This window comes from Equus przewalskii, chromosome 26 (assembly GCF_037783145.1).
Source record: "Equus przewalskii isolate Varuska chromosome 26, EquPr2, whole genome shotgun sequence".
In the NCBI taxonomy this organism is placed as follows: domain Eukaryota; kingdom Metazoa; phylum Chordata; class Mammalia; order Perissodactyla; family Equidae; genus Equus; species Equus przewalskii.
In genome coordinates, this window is record NC_091856.1 from 3,433,310 (window position 1) to 3,452,758 (window position 19,449).

The window sequence follows — 19,449 nt, forward strand, 5'->3', positions numbered from 1 at the left end:
AGGTCACCCATCCAAAGGAGTCTGATGGGTCTGTGTATACTGACTTGAGAAATTTCTTTCTTTATTAAATGAATTTTCTTTCTTTTACTGATAAAATGAAGAAATCAAGTTTAGTCTGATCCCATTTTTGCTTAAAACAATATAGGTTATAAACATAATTATGGAAGGAGAAAGGACTACTTTATACATTTTTACATATTTTGAATGTTCTACAATAGCAGATATTACATGTAAATGTTATACATACCTATGAGGAACAGAGAGAGAGAGAGATGCCTTTGCACTCTAGTACATATCTTCAGGCACCTCTCCAATTATTTTCTTAGCATGTGTATGTGTGTGTATATATACATACACATATATATTTCTTATTAAAGATTGGCACCTGAGCTAACATCTGTTGCCAGTCCTTTTTCTTTCTTCTTCTTCTTCTCCCCAAAGCCCCTCAGTACATAGTTGTATATTTTAGTCGTAGGTCCTTCTGGCTCTGCTGTGTGGGACGCCACCTCAGCATGGCCTGACAAGCAGTGCTAGGTCCACACGCAGGATCCGAACTGGTGAAACCCTGGGCTGCCTAAGGGGAGCACGAGAACTTAACCACTTGGCCACAGGGCTGGCCCCAGCATATATATATTTTTAAGAGTTTAAAAAATTTTGATTCAGTTTTAATCAGCATGCTTGGTTCATTTCAGCTCCTTGACCACCACACCCGGGGCAGGGACTACCTCAGTTTCTCTGCCTTCTCTTTGTCTGTGATGAGAAAGTTATAACGGTCTCTGCTACATTAAACTTGAAACTTCAATTTTATTTTTCTTGGTCTTGACAGAGTTGGCATCCTTCGCCTGGCAATGAGCAGAAAGTCCTTGATTTCCTTAATTTTTTGAGGCATGGCTAGGAGGCACAGGAGAGCAGGAGGCCGGCACCTGGCCATGGATTATCCCCTCCTTAGCTTATATTTTTTAGAAGTAGAACTCCTAGAAATGGAATTGCTGCATTTTAAAGCTTCTTGGTATATATTGCAAAATTAACCCTGAGAATGGTTATACCAGTTTACACTCTGATCACCAGTCAATGAATACTAACCTGTGTTAACCTTCAATAATGCTTGGTAGTATTTTCAATTGTTCCCAGTAAGACAGCATTTCATCTAAATTTCTACTTCTATTACTAGTTGAAGTTTTTAGAATTTGTTGAATATTTGTATTTCTTCTTTGTTGGTGGCTTAGTATTCTTTGGACATATTTGTTCTTGTGGTGTTTCTCTTTTAATCTTTATTTCATTTTTTCTCCTGGTCATTTTTTGGAGTTATTGAGTTTTCTTTCTTTCATATACATTTTTTTTGTGGCTCACATGAGATATATATATATATATATAATTTTTATTGAAGTCATAATAGTTTATAACATTGTGAAATTTCAGTTGTACATTATTGTCAGTCACCATATAAACGTGCCCCTTCACTCCTTATGCCCACCCCACACACCCCTTCCCCTTTGGTAACCACTAATTATGTTCTCTTTGTCCGTGTGTTAGTTCATCTTCCACATATGAGTGAAATCATATGGTATTTGTCTTTCTCTGTCTGGCTTGTTTCACTTAACATAATAGGTCCATCATGTTGTTGCAAATGGGACAATTTTGTCTTTATTTATTGCTGAGTAGTATTCCATTGTGTATATATATATACCACATCTTCATTATCCAATCATCAGTCCATGGGCACTTGGGTTGCTTCCACATCTTGGCTATTGTGTATAAGGCTGCAATCAACATAGGGGTGCATAAGTCTCTTTGTATTGTTGATTTCATGTTCTTTGGATAAATACCCAGTAGTGGGATAGCTGGGTCATATGATATTTCTATTTTTAATTTTTTGAGAAGTCTCCATACTGTTTCCCATAGTAGCTGCACCAGTTTGCATTTGCACCAGCAGTGTATGATGCTTCCCTTTTTACACATCTTCTCCAACATTTATTTTTTGTCTTGGTGATTATAGCCATTCTAATGAGCATAAGGTGATATCTCATTGTAGTTTTGATTTGCATTTCCCTGATGATTAGTGATGTTCAACATCTTCTCATGTGCCTATTTGCCACCTATATATCTTCTTTGGAAAAATATCTGTTCATATTGTCTACCCGTTTTTTGATCAGGTTGTTCTTTTTTTGTTGTTCAGTTGTGTGAGTTCTTTATGTATTATGGAGATTAACCCCTTGTCAGATATATGATTTGCCAATATTTTCTCCCAGTTGGTGGGTTGTCTTTTTGTTTTGATCCTGGTTTCCTTTGCCTTGCATAAGCTCTTTAGTCTAATATAGTCCCACTTGTTTATTTTTTCCTTTGTTTCCTTTGTCTGAGTAGACATGGTATTTGAAAAGATGCTTTTACGTCTGATGTCAAAGAGTGTACTGCCTATTTCTTCTAGAAGTTTTATGATTTCAGGTCTTACCTTCAAGTCTTTGATCCATTTTGAGTTAATTTTTGTGTATGGTGTAAAATAATGGTCTACCTTCATTCTTTTGCCTGTGGCTGTCCAGTTTTCCCAACACCATTTATTGAGGACACTTTCCCTTCTCCTTTGTATGTTCTTAGCTCCTTTGTCAAGATTAGCTGTCTGTAGACGTGTGGTTTTACTTCTGCACTTTCAATTCTGTTCCACTGATCTGTGCACCTGTTTTTGTGCCAGTACCATGCTGTTTGATTACTATAGCTTTGTAGTATATTTTGGTGTCAGGGATTGTGATGCCTCCAGCTTTGCTCTTTTTTCTCAGTATTGCGTTAACTATTCGGGGTCTTTTGTTGCACCATATGAATTTTAGGATTCTTTTTTCTAGTTCTGTGCAGAAAGTCATTGGCATTCTGATTGGGATTGCATTGAATCTGTAGATTGCTTTACGTAGTATGGACATTTTAACTATATTTATTCTTGCAATCCATGTGCATGGAATATCTTTCCATTTCTTTATGTCATCATCGATTTCTTTCAATAATGTCTTATAGTTTTCATTGTATAGGGCTTTCATCTCCTTGGTTAAATTTATTCCTAGATATTTTATTCTTTTTGTTGTGATTGTAAATGGGATTGTATTCTTGAGTTCTCTTTCTGTTAGTTCATTATTGGAGTACAGAAATGCAACTGATTTTTGTCAATTGATTTTGTACCCTGTAACTTTGCTGTAGTTGTTGATTATTTCTAATAGTTGTCTGATAGATTCTTTAGGGATATATATAAAATCATGTCACCTGCAAACAGTGAGAGTTTCACTTCTTCATTGCCTATTTGGACTCCTTTTATTTCTTTTTCTTCCCTAATTGCTGTGGCCAAAACCTCCTGTACTATGTTGAATAAAAGAGGTGAGAGTGGGCACACTTGTCTTGTTCCTGTTCTCAGCAGGATGGCTTTCAGTTTTTCCCCATTGAGTATGATTTTGGCTGTGGGTTTGTCATGTATGCCCTTTATTATGTTGAGGTAGTTTCCTTCTATACCCATTGTATTGAGAATTTATATCATAACTGGTTGTTGGATCTTGTCAAATGCTTTCTCTGCATTTACTGAGATGATCATGTCATTTTTATTCCTTGTCTTGTTAATGTGGTGTATCTCATTGATTGATTTGTGGATGTTCAACCATCCCTGCATCCCTGGTATAAATCCCACTTGATCATGGTGTATGATCTTTTTAATGTGTTGCTGTATTCAGTTTGCCAATATTTTGTTAAGGATTTTTGCATCTACGTTCCTCAGTGATATTGGCCTTTAATTTTGCTTCTTTGTATTGTCCTTGTCTGGCTTTTGTATCAAGGTGACATTGGCCTCATAGAATGTGTTAGGAAGTGTTCTGTCTTCCTCAATTTTTTGAAACAGTTTGAGAAGGATAGGTATTAAATCTTCTTTGCATGTTTGGTAGAATTCTCCAGAGAAACCATCTGATCCTGGACTTTTATTTTTGGGGGGGTTTTTGATTACTGTTTCAACCTCTTTACTTGTGATTGGTCTATTCAGATTCTCTATTTCTTCTTGGTTCAGTTTTGGGAGGTTGTTTGAGTCTAAGAATTTATCCATTTGTTCTAGATTGTTTGTTGGCATATAGTTTTTCATAGCATTCTCTTATAATCCTTTGTATTTCTGTGGTATCCATTGTAATTTCTCCTCTTTCAGTTTGAATTTTGTTTATTTGAGCCTTCTCTCTTTTTTTCTTAGTGAGTCTGGCTAAGGGTTTTTCAATTTTGTTTATCTTCTCAAAGAACCAGCTCTTTGTTTCATTGATCCTTTCTACTGTTTTTTTTGGTTTCAATGTCATTTATTTCTGCTCTAATTTTTATTGTTTCCCTCCTTCTGCTGACTTTGAACTGTGTTTGTTCTTCATTTTCTAATTCTGTTAAGTGTAGTTTAAGATTGCTTATTTGAGATTTTTCTTTCTTTCCTTTTTTTTAAAGATTGGCACCTGAGCTAACATCTGTTGCCAATCTTTTTTCTTCTTCTTCTCCTCCCCAAATCGCCCCGGTACATAGTTGTATGTTCTGGTTGTAGGTCCTTCTGGTTGTGCTATGTGGGACTCCGCCTCAGCATGGCCTGATAAGTGGTGCCATGTCCATGCCCAGGATCCTAACCGGCAAAACCCTGGTCCACTGAAGTGGAGCATGCAAACTTAACCACTCAGCCATAGGTCTGGCCCCATGATTTTTCTTGTTTGTTAAGGTGGGCCTGTATTGCTGTGAATTTCCCTCTTAGGACTGCTTTTGCTGCATCACATATGAGTTGGTATGGTGTATTTTCATTCTCATTTGTCTCCAGACATTTTTTGATCTCTCCATTAATTTCTTCAATGATCCATTGGTTGTTCAGTAGCATGTTGTTTAGTCTCCACATATTTGTCACTTTCTCAGCTTTTTTCTTATAGTTGATTTCTAGTTTCATAGCATTATTGTCAGAAAAGGTGCTTGTTATGATTTCAATCTTCTTAAATTTATTGAGGCTTGCCTTGTTTCTCAACATATGGTCTATCCTTGAGAATGTTCCATGTGCACTTGAGAAGAATGTCTATTCTGCTGTTTTTGGATCAAGTGTTCTATATATATATATATTAAATCCATCTGGTCTAGTTTTTCATTTAATTCCACTGTTTTCTTGTTGGCTTTCTGTCTGGATGATCTATTCATTGATGTAAGTGGGATGTTAAGGTCTCCTACTATTATTGTGTTGTTGTTAATATCTCCTTTTAGGTTTGTTAATAGTTGCTTTATGTACTTTGGTGCTCCTGTGTTGGGTGCATATATATTTATAAGTGTTACGTCTTCTTGGTGGAGTGTCCTTTTTATCCTTATGTACTGCCCCTCTTTGTCTCTCATTACCTCTTTGTCTTGAAGTCTACTTTGTCTGATATAAGTATGGCAATACCTGCTTTCTTTTGTTTTCCATTGGCTTGGAGTATCATCTTCCATCTCTTCACTCTGAGCCTGTGTTTGCTTTTAGAGCTGAGTTGTGTTTCCTGGAGGCAGCATATTGTTGGGTCTTGTTTTTTAATCCATCCGGCCACTCTGTGTCTTTTTTTTTTTCTTTTAAAGATTGGCACCTGAGCTAACATCCGTTGCCAACCTTCCATTTTTTTTTTTCTTCTTCTTAAATCCCCTCAGTACACAGCTGTATATTCCAATTGTTAGTGCCTCTGGTTGTGCTATGTGGGACACTTCCTCAGCATGGTCTGATGAGTGGTGTCATGTCCGCACCCAGGATCCAAACAGGTGAAACCCTGGGCTGCCAAAGTGGAGTGCGCAAACTCAACAACTTGGCTGCAGGGCTGGCCCTCTCTCTGTGTCTTTTGATTGGAGAATTCAAGCCATTTACATTTAGAGTGATTATTGATATATGAGGGCTTAATGCTGCCATTTCATCACTTGTTTTCTGGTTCTTTTGCTTTTCCCTTGTTTCTTGTCCTGTGTATTTTGGACTACCAATTTGGTTTGGTAGTTTTCTAAGTTTTCTCTTTGTTTATCATTTGTGTCTCTGTTCTGATTATATGTTTAGTGGTTACCATGAGTTTTGTCTTTCTTTCATATATATTTTTAATATACTGGTTTACATTCTGTTTATATTCTTCTAGTAGCTAACTATGGATTTTTAACATACTTATTTAGAATTATATTTTTTCTGTAAATCCCTGAAAGAGAGAACAAGTTTCTACATCATCCTCCCAATCATGCTGAGAACTTGGCCATCATTTTACTTCTCTCTGTGTCCACACCTGTTCCTTCCCACTGCTCCCTCATCCCATGTGGGATATCATCTGGTATTTCAGCTCCTAAGCGGCATTTCAAGCATTTTGGTTTACAGTAATTTCTTATCTAGATATTTAGCAATGTTTTACTAATTTCTCTGATTATTGTTGCTTTTAAATCCTTGTCCTCCTAGATTCATTTTTCCTATTACTTGAGAATTTCCTTCAATATTTCTTTCAGAGAGGGTCTTTTTTGAGTCCTTATCTTTCTAAAAATGTATATAAACTTAAATATATCTAGTTAAAATCCTGTGCTCAGGATTCACAGCAACTTTTGCTAATTTCTTTGCTTACTGCTGCTTCTTGCACATCGTACTTCCTCCTAGATTTATCCTTTGTGTAGAGCATTTCCTTTGGTAATTATCTCAGAGAAGTTCTGTATTAACTTCATTTCCTCAGGAATAGGTTCCTCTATCTGTTGAGTCTCGGGCTCCCTTTTGTGGTGTGATCTTTCCTCAGATGTTTGATGGCCCTTGATTGTGTGCTTGTCATTGTGATGGAGCTTTCCACTGGGATGCTTTCTTTGCAGACGGGGGATAGCTGCCCCATGGCTCACACAAAGGCCTGCTCTCCATGCACTGGGATGCTTGCTTTGCAGAGGAGGGGAGCTCCCCCATGGCTCGCATGAAGGCCTGCTCTCCACGCAGCAGGGTGCAGATGGGATGTAGTGCTAGATGGGGTACCTCAGGAACCAAATCTCCTGGTTTCTTGCAGGTGCCACCTATGGCCTGGGGTACCACTTGCCTCTCCTTGATCCATATATGCTACTCCCGGAGACATAAACCTCACTGCCCCGGCCAAACAGCTGAGGTAGAACACTTGGGTCTCTGTGGGACTCCAGTTTGCTGTTCTGTGGTCTGTTGGCAGCTCTATCTGGCTCCAGCCTTTCGCACTGTGGGTGTAGAGCATTTCTTCTGTGGCCCCACAGTCTGTAGCCATGTTGGCTGATGCTTTTTCTCTTTGATCTAGTTCCAATTGCTCTCCATCATTCCAGGTCTTCTAGTAGTTTCTTTGTCCGCATTAGCTTCCTTTCTTGCTTTCAAATATAGCTATGTTTTCTTTCTTTTTTAAAAAATAACATCTTTCTTATCATTTTGAGGGTTTTGTATGGGATGAGGAGACTGATGTATGTGCTCAGTTTACCTTCCTAAAAGCAGAAATCTGACTTTTACCGTTCCATCACATTTCTGACAGCTTGAGTCCCCCTACCTCCCCCCACCACTGCTAGGATGTTTCAGCCCCAGGGTTAGACATAACTGTGAAGTACTGGGGTCTTAAAGAATTATGGAGGAATACGCCATGTTCATGGGCTCCCCAGGGGAGTGCTCTTCCCTGAGACTTCTGAAAGTTGGAGCTTGCCAGGGAGGGATGCCCAGGAGAAGGCTAGATGGCTGCTGCATCTAAGCAAAGATCAGGAGTAAGCAAAGATCGGGAGGTGTGTGAGAGCATGCTGTGGTGGTGTAGTGGAAGCCAGAGCAGTGAGGACAAAGTGTGGTGGGAGCCCCAGAAAGGAGGAGGTCCTCTTCAAAGAGAAGCCATGAAATTGCTGTCACATGTTTCAGACATGAGACCCTAGAAGCCCTGTCCTGCAGACTGTGGAGCCTGGAGAGGACAAAGTCCAGTCTGTAGTCCAGATAACCCCTGTCCTGTCCCAACAGCCAGCAGTGTATCAGAAGTGGGCTGATGCTTCTTGACCTCTGGTTGTGGAAAACCAAGTCCAAAGGCTGATTTCCTGTGAAGTTATTGAAGCTGAAGTCCCAGGCCCCTCACTTGCACAGGACACGACCGTGGCTCTGGGAGGGCGGGATGCACCTTAGTTAACTGTTTGCATGGTAATATATTTTCCCTGAAATAGGAAAAAGTGAGTTATTTTTGTAGTTTTATTTAAAAAAGACATCCAAATTATATAGGCTTTGGGCCCCACAGAATCTAAATCTGCCCTCGATGTGTCATTAAAGACAGGAAGAAGGTAGAGCCAGTTAGCAGGGCAGTTGGATAGATAATCAAGCTGGAGAAAGGAATATGAAGGAAGATTAATCCACTTATGGGAGACACATCACAGGTGAGCAGCACTGGCCCTGAGAAAGTGAAATTTAAAAAGATCAGATGATCTTAATGGGCTACAAGCCAAACTCCTGACAGTGATGCTCAAGGCTGAAAGGTCCAGGACTGCAGCAGTGACCGATGATGTGAATGTGTTTTTTGTCTGCTTTTCAGGACCAGGCAGCTAAATGGCACCTGTGCCAGCTCAGTGGACATGGAGCTCTTCCTCCATTACTCCCTCATCCCATCAGTAAGTAAAGGCAGGGGAGGGCTGAGGGGGGAGGGAAGGGGAGCTGGGCTACTCCCCTACACAGGCTCCCAAAGGGGCCTGAATAGGTCAGGGGAGAGATATCAGCTGAGTTTCCTTCTAAACCTCATCTCGCTCTCTTACATTATGCACCAAGAACACAGGCAGAAGAAGGCTTTTAAGGGCTCAAGAGTCAGGGACACTGGCTTTTAGGGGAGTCAAAAAAGGCTTTTCTGAGGAAGCAGTGATGGTGCTGAGGTCTGTTGAAGACATAGTAAAGAGCATCTCAGGCAGAGGGGAGAGCATGTGCAAAGGCTCTGTGTAGGGGTGGAGAATGGAGAGTATGAGGAACCGAGAGGGCTGCCATGTCTGGAATGGAGAATGGAGGTGGAGTTGTCTGGGCAGATGGGCAGGGCCAGGCCAGTAGAGCCTGGTGGGGCTTTATTGAAAGTAAAATGGGAAGTACTTGGAGTGTTTCCAGCATGAGAGTGGTGTAGTCAGATTTATGTCTTGAAATGATCACTCTGGTTGCAATGTGGAGATAGGTCGGAGGTGGGCAAGAGAAGGGGCAGGAAGACCAATTAGGAATGGTTGCAGGGGTCCAGGTGAGAGGTGATTTTAGCTTATCCTAGATGATGGTGGTCAACTGGAGATGTTTGGGAGATAAAAACAATAGGACTTGGTAATGTGTCGTATAGAGAAGTTAGGGAGAGGGAGAGGTTGTGGATGACTCAGGTTTCTAACTTGCATAGCTTGAAGGATGGTGCCATCTGCTATTCACTAGTTAAGGAAAATTAGAAGAGATCCAGGTTTGGAATGAATGAAGGGACAGGGCAGGGAGGAAAATCATGCGTCTGGTTTAAGACATACTAAATTTGAGAAGCTTTCAACACGTCAAAAAGAAATGCTGACTGTGTAGCTGGATGAACAGTTATGGAGCTCAGGGGCAGTCTGGGCTGGAGATTCATGTCTGTGAGTCTGCTGTGTATTGGTGGCCATTGACAGCACAGACCTGGATGAGATCGCTGAGGAAGAGAGGAGTGGGGAATAAGAGGAGAGGTCCTTGGACTGAACTCCAAATCTAGTGGTTGGGTAAAGAATGATCCAGCAAAGGGGACTGAGAAGTAATGGAGACAAACCAGAAAAGCATGGTTGATGTAAGCCTAGGGAACAGAGAGTATTTCTAAGAGGAGAAAGTCGTCAACCCTGTGGAATGCAGCTGAGAGGTCAAGCCAGATTTGGGCTTAAAGTTTACATTGGACTGAGCAACAAGAGGGTTATTAGAGATGTTGGCCAGAACCGTTTCTGTGGAGTGATGAGGGTTAAAGAGCCAGGTTAGTGGGCTGAAGAACAAGTGAGAGGTGAGGAAATGGAGACGGCAAGTGTAGACAATTCTCAAGAAGTTTCTAGTGAAGGGAGAGAGACAAGGGGTACCAAGTATGTAAGAATATGACTGAATCCACAGGAAAAAAAGCAAAGAAGGATTTTCAACCTGACAGGTATTATCCCCTTTTTACAGATAAGAAAACTTAGGTTCAGAGAAGTGAAGTCTCCCTCCCAGCCAGTGTGTGGGAGAGACTAGATTTGAACCCGTGTCTGTGCAGGGCAACACCATGGAAAGCCCAGTATAAAACGTTCTGGCAGCTTAAGGGCGCATGCAGTCAGCTCCCTGAGTTTGGCGTTTGGGGATTCATGGGCATCCTGAGTGCTCTCCTCACCCACACACTCTCTCAGAGAGGGCATCAAGGCCACGCCGAGGATGAATATTCCCACTGACACTTTCATCTTCTCTTCCTATAGCTTTTCATCATTTTAGTCTTGTCCTTTCTCCAAAGACGAGAGCAGCATAGACAGAGAGGTGACACTTGCTACCTGCTGGGGAACCACTTTGGAATCATCATGTGAGTTGAGCTAGGGTTGATCACTACTGTTTGGGGTACCCTGTGTTTGGGGCCAACACCAATTGTAAGGCCAGAATAACTTCCAGTTATCCTGTGATGGGGCACTCTCTCCCTCCTGCTCCCTGAGGTAGCCACAGTGCTGAGCATGGCAAGGCCTTTCCCATAGTGAGCTGAGCCTCCTTGAGATGTTTTGAGCACATTTGGGCAGCCCTGGGTGCTGAGGCTACAAGGGCTTGCCAGCCAATTCTGAACTTTCTGAGCTTTGGTTGAGTTGGGGCAGGGAGGGGCAGGGCTGTCCACGGGGGGCCCAGGGTTGGGGGGACTGGCGTGACTTTCCAGAACAGAACCGTAATCTAACTGGCTCATGTCCTCAGGGTCACAAGTCCAAAATACAAGACCAAGTATCTGATTGACCAATCCTAAGTCAGGTAGTCACCCATAGTCCAATCAGCTGTGGTCAAGCAGGGGCAATTGCATGGAACCAGCACAGCCAGTGATACCCAGACCTGCATTTTGGCAAGAACAACTCTCACAAGCTGTGCCAGGTTCAGGGCAGGCACCCCCAAACCTGTCTGGGGTATGCTACTTGTTTTGGTCTCTCATAGATGAATCTCATCCCATTTTGCCTGTCATCATAGCTACTGGAGTCCTTGCTTGAATCCTCCTAGACTTGGAGCTCCCCAAGGGCAAGAATTTTGTCTTCCTCACTTCATTACCCTGAATCCATGCCTAGTCCCAGAATTGGCAGAGAGGGCCTCAGGAAATGTCAGTTGAAATGAATAGTTTACTACCCAGTAATCTCTCCTCAGGGTAGGCTGGATAATTTGGAGATGAGCTGTCAGAATGAGCCACCTCCTAGCCTCACAAACTGTTTATCTTCTTCACAGACCTCTGGACTTCATGGGTACTTTTAGGAACCGATGGTCCTATGGAATGGCCTTTGGGGCCACAGCCAATAAGGTCATGTTCTTGTTCTCAGAAGGCTACCAGCCCCTGCAGGTCCCGCAGTGGGCCCAAGGTACAAGGGCTGCCTCACACCTGCTGGGAATTTCGCCAGGGAAATTCTTGCTTAGATATTACATGGCAGGGTTCTCTGGGATGAGGCGATAAGCATTATGAACTGTCAATGTTCTTCCTGGCCTGTTACTTGCCCAAGATCAATATCTAGCCACCAAGTCTCAAAGCTTGTTTGTGGGGACTTGCTCCCAGTTAGATTCAGAGGTCCTTTAGACATAGTAGAACAAAGACTCAGAAAGTACGTTCACCATCACCCATCCCAAAAATCTCTCCTGAGTCAGAGCCATGGCCACCTTCTTGCTATCAATAAGCCCTCAGATACCTCCTCAAAGAACAATGCCTACTTCTTTGGCCATTGGTCTGAGGCCTCTTCTTTCCCCATGCTTCATGCTCTCCCTGAGGGAACAACTCTAATCTACAGGTTCAAACATCCCTAATACAATGACTCCCAAACCTCTCTGTTCAGTCCTTATCTTTCTCATGGACTCCAAGCCTATATGAGCAAGTGCCTACCAACATCTTATTAGTTTTCAGGGAAATGCAAATTAAAACCAATATAATATACCACTGTATACCTCTTAGAAGTATACAATTTGATAAGTTTTGACAAATGTTGACATCTATGAAATCATTACCGCAATCAAGATGATGAACCCCAGAAGTTAACTTATTCCATTTGTAATCTCTCCTTCCCACCCCTGTCTTGTGACTACCATCATCCCAAGGCAATTATATAAATGGAATCATACAGAATATACTCATTCTGGGGGGAGATGAGGGACTGATTTCTTTCACATAGCAAAGTTATTTTGATATTCATACATGTTTAGCACGTATCAGAAATTCATTCCCTTTTCATTGCTGAGTAGTATTCCACTATATGGAGATACCACAGCGTGTTTATCCATTCACTTGTGGATTGGCATTTGATTTATTCCCAGTTTTTGGCTATTACAAATAAAGCTTCTATGAACATTACAAGTCTTCGAATATATTGTGTTTCCGTTTTTCTTGGGTAAATAGCTATGAGTGGAATGACTAGATCATATAGGTCATGTAGTAAGTCATACTTTTTAAGAAACTGTCAAACTGTTTTCCAAAGTGATTGTTCCATTTTAGATTACCACCATCAGCATATGAGAATTCTAGTTTCTCTATACCCTTGACAACACATGGTTAGTCGTTTTAATTTTGGCCACACTAAGAGGTGTGTAGTGGTATCTTATTATGGTATCTTAATGACTAACCATACTGAGCATATTTTCATGTGCTTATTTGCTATCCCTATGCCTTCTTTGGTCTGTTCAAATCATTTGCTTATTTTAAAAAATTGGTTTCTTTGTTTTCTTCTTATTGAGTGTTGAGAGTTCTTTATATAATCTAGATATAAGTCCTTTATCAGATGTGTGAATTGCAAATAGTTTCTCCCAGTCTGTAGCTTGTATTTTCATTCTATCAGTGGTTTATTTTGAAGAGCTGACATTTAAAATTTGATGAAATCCAATTTATTCATTTTTTTCTTTTATGGATCATGCTTATGATGTCATATAAGAAATCTTTGCCTGATCTAAAGTTACTTAGATTTTCTCCTATGTTTTTTCTAGAAGTTTTATAGTCTTAGGATGTTTTCCACTTAAGTCTATGATACATTTTGAGTTAATGTTTTTGCATATCATGTGAGGTGTGGATTTAAGTTCTTTTTTTTTTTTTGCTTTTGGATATCCATTTATTCCAGCACTATTTGTCACAAAAACCTGTCCTTTGCCCTAAATTGCTTTTGCACTTTTGTCAAAAATCAATTGGCTACATTGGTCTGGGTCTATTTTTGGACTCTGTATTCTGTTCCATTGATCTACAATGTGCAAAGTTTCCAATTTCTCCACATCCTGGCCAACACTTGTTATTTTCTGTTTTTTGGTTAATTATTATAGCCATCTTAGTAGGTATGAAGTAGTCTGTAATTGTTGTCTTGATTTGCATTTCCCTAAAGTCTAATGACGTTGAGTATCTGGCTGGGCCAGAACATTGTGTCTTACATCAGGGTTCCCTCTTCTATTTTCACAAAGTGATTAAATATATGTACCCTCAGTACATCCTCATTCCTTCTAACTTGGCTTCTTCCCTCCACTTTTGTCTGTAGCCACTATTTCCTAGCTCCTGATGCTTCTGTCCTTCTCACTGGAGTCTTTCTGCGGGCAGTCCACCTTCATGTGGGGCTCTATCCTGGGCGGGTACTTAGATATTTAATACAGTGAGTTCATGGGCCCTGACAACGCCCACATTTCTGACCTCACTAATGTCTGGTTATTCTCACCTGTGAATCAAGGCCTTCGGCACCTTGCTCAGATTCAGCTGTCATTTCAGCTTCGATTTCCCACATCTGCTGGCAATTTTGGGTTCTTCTGTTCTTGGGCCTTCACATCCTATTGCCTTCCTTCTGCTTCCTCTCACTCAGATATTGATATCAAGTGGGTCTTCTCACCTACATTTGTTGTAGGTGTTGTCTGTGGGTTTTTGGTTTTGCCATGTTAGTTGGTCTCTCTGCTTCCATGGCAGGGGGAATACAGGTAAATTAAAAAGTTATGCTGCTGAAACTTCTATCTTTACAGCAATTATTCCTTTTATATTGTCCTTTCCTGCCAGTCTTTCACCACTCAGATTCACAGCAATACTGACCAGCCCCAGCCAGCCATCTCCCATCCTTTGAGTGAGGAATGTCCTTCTTTCCCTCCTTATCTCCATCTTACAAACTCCTGCTTATGTTTCATGGCCTTGCTAAATGTCCCCACCTCCAGGAAGACTTCCCTGATACCCAGACCCCAGGTGAGGTCAGTGGCTTCCTCTTGTCCCCACAGCCGGTTGAATATGCCTCTCATACAGTACATATCACACACTTACTTTCCTCCCGAACTTCTCTATGGGACTGTAAGCATCTCAAAGTGAGAACCTTGTTCATTTCCCCTGTGTCCTTAGTGCCTGGCCCGGAACCCAGCTCAAAGCAGACACTTAGTAAAGGTCACCTTGCATGATTAGATTTTCCTGGATGCTGCTTGGCCATCTCAGTGCTCATCAGTGGTGGAATTATTATCATTGCCTTATGTATAAGGTACACGATAGTTTACAAGAGGTCTTGCACACAGCACATAGCCGCTCTTTGTGTTGCTGTGGTGCATGTGCAGGGCTTCACACTCATGGATTTCTGTTTGTTCATTTGTTTGCTGGTTTTTGTGGTCTGTCTCCACCCATCATGCTGTGAGCCAATCAAGTGTAAGGACCAAGGCTTCTTCATCTCAGTAGTTAGCCAGTGCTGGCATGGAGGAGGTACTGGGCAGGGTCTTTTACATCAAAGACATTCCTGCGTTCCTCCTTGTGCTAAACTGGGACTCATCCACTCATCTCCTTGAGTGGGTCCTAAGGTTCATGACTACGAGTCAGCATGAAGCCCCATAGCTTCCCTGGGACTCCCCAGAGCCCGTGAGAAGAGGACCTCACAGCATCTCCAGCCCTCTCTCTCCCAGCCTTTGTGCTTCTGATCGGAGGCATCGAAGTCGGCCTGTCCCACTTCCCCTTCTTTGCCTGCCTTTCTTCGGAGTTCCAGCTGGTCAGCTCCATCCTCGGCTTCAGCTACTCTCTGATCTGGTAAGATGGACTCATCCTGCCTGCCCTCCTGTGACTCCTTGGCCATGGCTGAACTCTGGACAAAGGGCTGCGGGTGACCTGAGAGCTCTTCTTGGAGGGTACTTTTGCCTAGAACTGAGGCCCAGGGTAGGTGGGCAGAGTGACTGGTACAAGGTCCCACTGCGGTCCCTCCTTGGGATGCACTTGAGGCTTCAGAAGGTCAGGCCAGCATTCTGTCAGGTTCACAGGAAGCTACTCATGATTAGAATATACCCAGAAGTCAGGAACATAGAAAAATTCATTTCTGTAAACTGCTGGGGTCTTTTGGGGGAAGGAAGAGTCCCATTTAGATGCTTCTTCTCTGTGCTACCATGGCTTCCCTGGGAGCCCAGGAGAAACTGTGAGTGCCTCAGCTTGGCGTTCAGGGCCACCGCAGTCTGGCCTCTCCCTGTCTCTCTCTAACAGTCTGTAGCACACATACAGGTCATACGGAACTCTTACATTCCTTCATCCATCCGTGTACTCATTCAGTATTCATTCAGTAAACGTGCTATGCCATACCCACTATAAGCCAGGGGATAAACTGGAAAATAAGACAGGCCCTCGTAGATGATGCATTCTGGCCTCTTTGTCTGTATGTTGCTGCTCCCTGTGTGGATCATCTTCCCCCATGTGCCCAGTGACGGATACTTGCTCATCCTTGGTGGATCATCGTCCCCACAGGTGGGAGGGCTGATCCTCCTGTTGAGCTCTGCCCTCAGTGCTGGCACCAGACCCAGCACAGAGCTGGCCCCAGGGCATATTTGCTGACTGCATAATCCCACCAACAATTCTGCTCTCCAGCCCCAAGGCTCATTTCCCTGTCCACATTCCCCTCACTGGGCCGGCTTCTCCCACAGCATTTTCTGTGGGGCAGGGTCCCAGGCCCAGCGTGTGGGCCACTGCACGGGGCTCACAAGCACCTGACACACCAATGGCTACATTTCCAAAGTTTGTAAGTGGTTCGCTTTTTAAAAATAAAAGAGGGTATTCAGGGTTAGATGTGGAGTAGTATCATCTTATCAGCCTCTGACAGACATTCTGACCAGGAGAGGAAAGGGAGGTGGGAATCGTTCACCAGTTTGGGCACCTTGAGAGTGTGACCCAAGCTTGAACATGGCCAGGAAAGTGTGTCCAGCGGGGGTCAAGCCTTGAGGCCCATTCCTCAGGGCAGTGTTTTCACACAAGGCCATGTCCAGGCAGAAAGAGCCTCGGCCCCAGAGTCAGGAGACCTGGGTCTTGGTCCTGGCTCTGGGTGTGACTCTGGACAAGTCCCTTCCCCTCCCTGGGCTTCAGTCTCTCCATCCGAGTGATGGGTTGTGGGGGAGGAGAGATCTCTCAGGGTCTGTCCGCTCTGCCGTGTGGATTCTGGGATTGTATCCTAAGTGAGGGCATGTTAAATGAATTCAGTGTGCACCTACTTTGGCACAAGCAGGGTGCCTGATGTGGGTGGGATGTATGCGCAGGCCTGGGAACCATCCCTCCCAAGGAGGATGGGGATGGGAGGTAGCTCCAGGCTGATGGGATCTGGGCTGCTTTCACAAGGACTGTGCCGGGAGGGACCCCAGTGCCCCAAGTCCTGTTTCTGTCGTGCAGGTTTGCCGTCACTGTCCATCACATCACACAGTGTCCCCACGGGCAGGTGAGTCCTCGTTGAGCTATGTTTAGGGTATTCAGTCCTATCACCATGGCCAACTTGCTGTGTCACCTTGCACAAGCCTCTACCACTCTCTGGGCCTCAGCTTCCCCATGTGTACAAAAGGAGAGTTGGAGCTATTCATGCTGCTTCCACTGTACAGCATCTTATGTTTATCAAGGTGCTCATTCACAGATGGATGTTCTCTCATTTGATGCTTACAGCAGCCCCTCACTGTGGAGAAGCTCTCAGCAAACCTATTTATAGGTGAGGAAACTGAGGCCCAAGTATGTTAAGTAACTCTTCAGAAGCAGCAGATTTGGGAGTTGAAAGCAGGTTTGGCTGACTCCCAAGCTCATTTCTTTCTACTCCTCCATGTAGCCTTAGTTTCTCTGGAGACTCGGACTAGATGAACCCTTTACAGCTTTGCCATGCATTGTTCTTCTCAGAACTGGGGGAAACTAGTTCATCTATTTAGCCCAGTACCCCAGGAAAAGGAGAAAGGAGAAAGATGGTGTCACACTGCGCCTAGAAAGGTTACCAGGCAGCTGGGAGAGCAGGGAGGCTGCCTGCGCCAGGAGCCCGCGGAGCCTTGCTGGAGCCTCTCCCGCCCTGTGGTAACTGAGGAACATCAAAGCGGGTGAGGAAGAGTGTGGGGAGCCGGGTTGAAAATGCAGCTGAGAGGCGGGCCTTCCCTCCGCACCTCTGCACTGGGATGGAGAGCGTTTTGGCAGACATCTGCCCAGAAAGATGCCCTCCTTCACACTGCTCACAGCGCCCAGGATTCCACACCACAGGGATTTTCTTCAGAGTCTCAGAGAGCTTCAGTCTTCCAGAGGCTCTTTTGAAATATTCATGGTTAATTGGGGGAGAGGGCAGGGTCTTACTTCTATGTTCAGAATCACTAACACTAAGAACTGCTGTGTGCTAGGCATTGTTCTAGGCTCAGTCCCAAAAGTTAACTGTTGAGTCCTCAAGACACATTGAAGAAAGTGTGTCAGTGCCATCCCTCGTTCACTGAGAAGAAAGAGAGGCTCAGGGGCTAACATGACTTACCAGTTAAAAATCAGGGAACCAGAATCCAGACTAAGGAAATAATAAAGATTTGGCCTCATGTTTTCAAGGAAACTATTTATAAAAAGAGACATTGGAAAGAATCTAAAGTGTCATATATTAGAAGGAAGTTTAAGTAGAGTGTGATTCATCTAAATAATGCATTATTATGGAGCATTAAAAGTGATATTTGCAAATAATTTTTAACCATGTGGGGAAATGATTATGTTATCTACAGACCAATATATTTGGTACAATCTCAGTTTATAACATATGAATATGGATATAGGTAAAGATGAAAGACACTGAAGTATTGACAGTGGTTATGTCTATAAGTATATGTTGGAGAGGAGGATGAAAGGAAGACATGAGCCCCCCAATTCTCAGCATGTCTCCATCCTGCACCCTGACATCCCAACATCAAACCCTGATTTCCCATGGGGGGAAATACTTTGGAAACATAATAAAACATGAAACCAACTAGTAAATTGTGAAAGATAAACCACAATGTTATTAGTCTTAAAATAGTGAAAAAACTTTTTTTCTTCAAAATGAAACTGAAAACACAGAAAAACTATGAGCATCATCTTGAGAGACCTGTTACATGTGGGAGCTTGTGCTGCTCTCAACATGATGGCAGTTACAGGCCCTTCCTTTCCTCCCTTCCTCTCTCCCTCCTTACTTCCTCTCTCCTTTCTTTTATCTCTGATTCTCCCTCTATTTCTCTCTCCCTTTTTCCCCTTTCTTCTCCTGCCTCACCTTTCTCTCACTCTTTCAGCCTCCCTCTGTCTCTCATGTGTATTTTCCAAAAGAAGTATTTAATGCCTAATGAGAAAAAAAGCCATGGAAGCCCTTTGTATAAAATAAAATGGGTGTGCTGAGACTCAAATCCAGGGCTGCCAGACTCAAGCCCACTGCTCCTTCAGTGATGGGGGGCTGGGGGCAGGGATCCACGCTCTGGGAGATCCAAGCTCCGGGCCTTGGTGAGAGTAGGCTGGGGCAGGCAGATTCTTGTCCACAGCTTCACCAGGGTTCTGGCCCTACCCTGCCTAGAGCCCACGCCCATGGTCTGCTTCTGTTGCAGTTTGTGGGGAGGTACGAGACCATCATGTTCTACTGGCCGTCACTGCTGTGCCTGGCCTTCCTGCTGGGCCGCTTCCTACACATGTTTGTCAAGTCTCTGAGGGTCTACCTGGGCTGGGAGCTCCCGACGGTGAGTACTACATACAAGCACTGTGTGTGTCCTGACAGTTGTGGTCTTCACAACAGTGCTGTGAAGTAGCTGCTATTATTACATCTTCCATTCAGCATTAGGAAACTTGGACCCAGAGAGGTGAGTTGCATTGCCCAGGGTCACCCTGCTAGTCTGTAGTAGAGCCAGAATAGGAACCCAGACAGTGGCTGTTGAGGCTCTCTCAACACTCAGTGTTCTTTTGCTAATTCCGTCAGGTATAAAGTTAGGTTGTTTATTTGAGATCTTTCTTTTTTCTAATGTAGGTATTTACTGCTATAAACTTCCCTCTTACATATTGGCGACGTGTAAGATTTCATCTCATAGCATATAAAATTTACATATTTAATATACATAGCAAAATAGATGACTAGAAAGCTTATTACACT

At 43.2% G+C, this 19,449-nt stretch overlaps 1 protein-coding gene across 1 annotated transcript in view; it reads left to right on the plus strand.

Annotated features, from left to right (window-relative positions):
• The window catches only part of LOC103543158 (stimulated by retinoic acid gene 6 protein-like), a 149,892-nt gene that overhangs the window by 26,297 nt on the left and 104,146 nt on the right, over positions 1-19,449 (plus strand). Inside the window, exons 3-8 of the mRNA XM_070595825.1 lie at positions 8,493-8,568; positions 10,366-10,466; positions 11,354-11,484; positions 15,002-15,122; positions 16,737-16,782; positions 18,914-19,042. Of these exons, the coding sequence (XP_070451926.1) occupies positions 8,493-8,568; positions 10,366-10,466; positions 11,354-11,484; positions 15,002-15,122; positions 16,737-16,782; positions 18,914-19,042 (604 nt within the window). The remainder of the gene's footprint in view (positions 1-8,492; positions 8,569-10,365; positions 10,467-11,353; positions 11,485-15,001; positions 15,123-16,736; positions 16,783-18,913; positions 19,043-19,449) is intronic.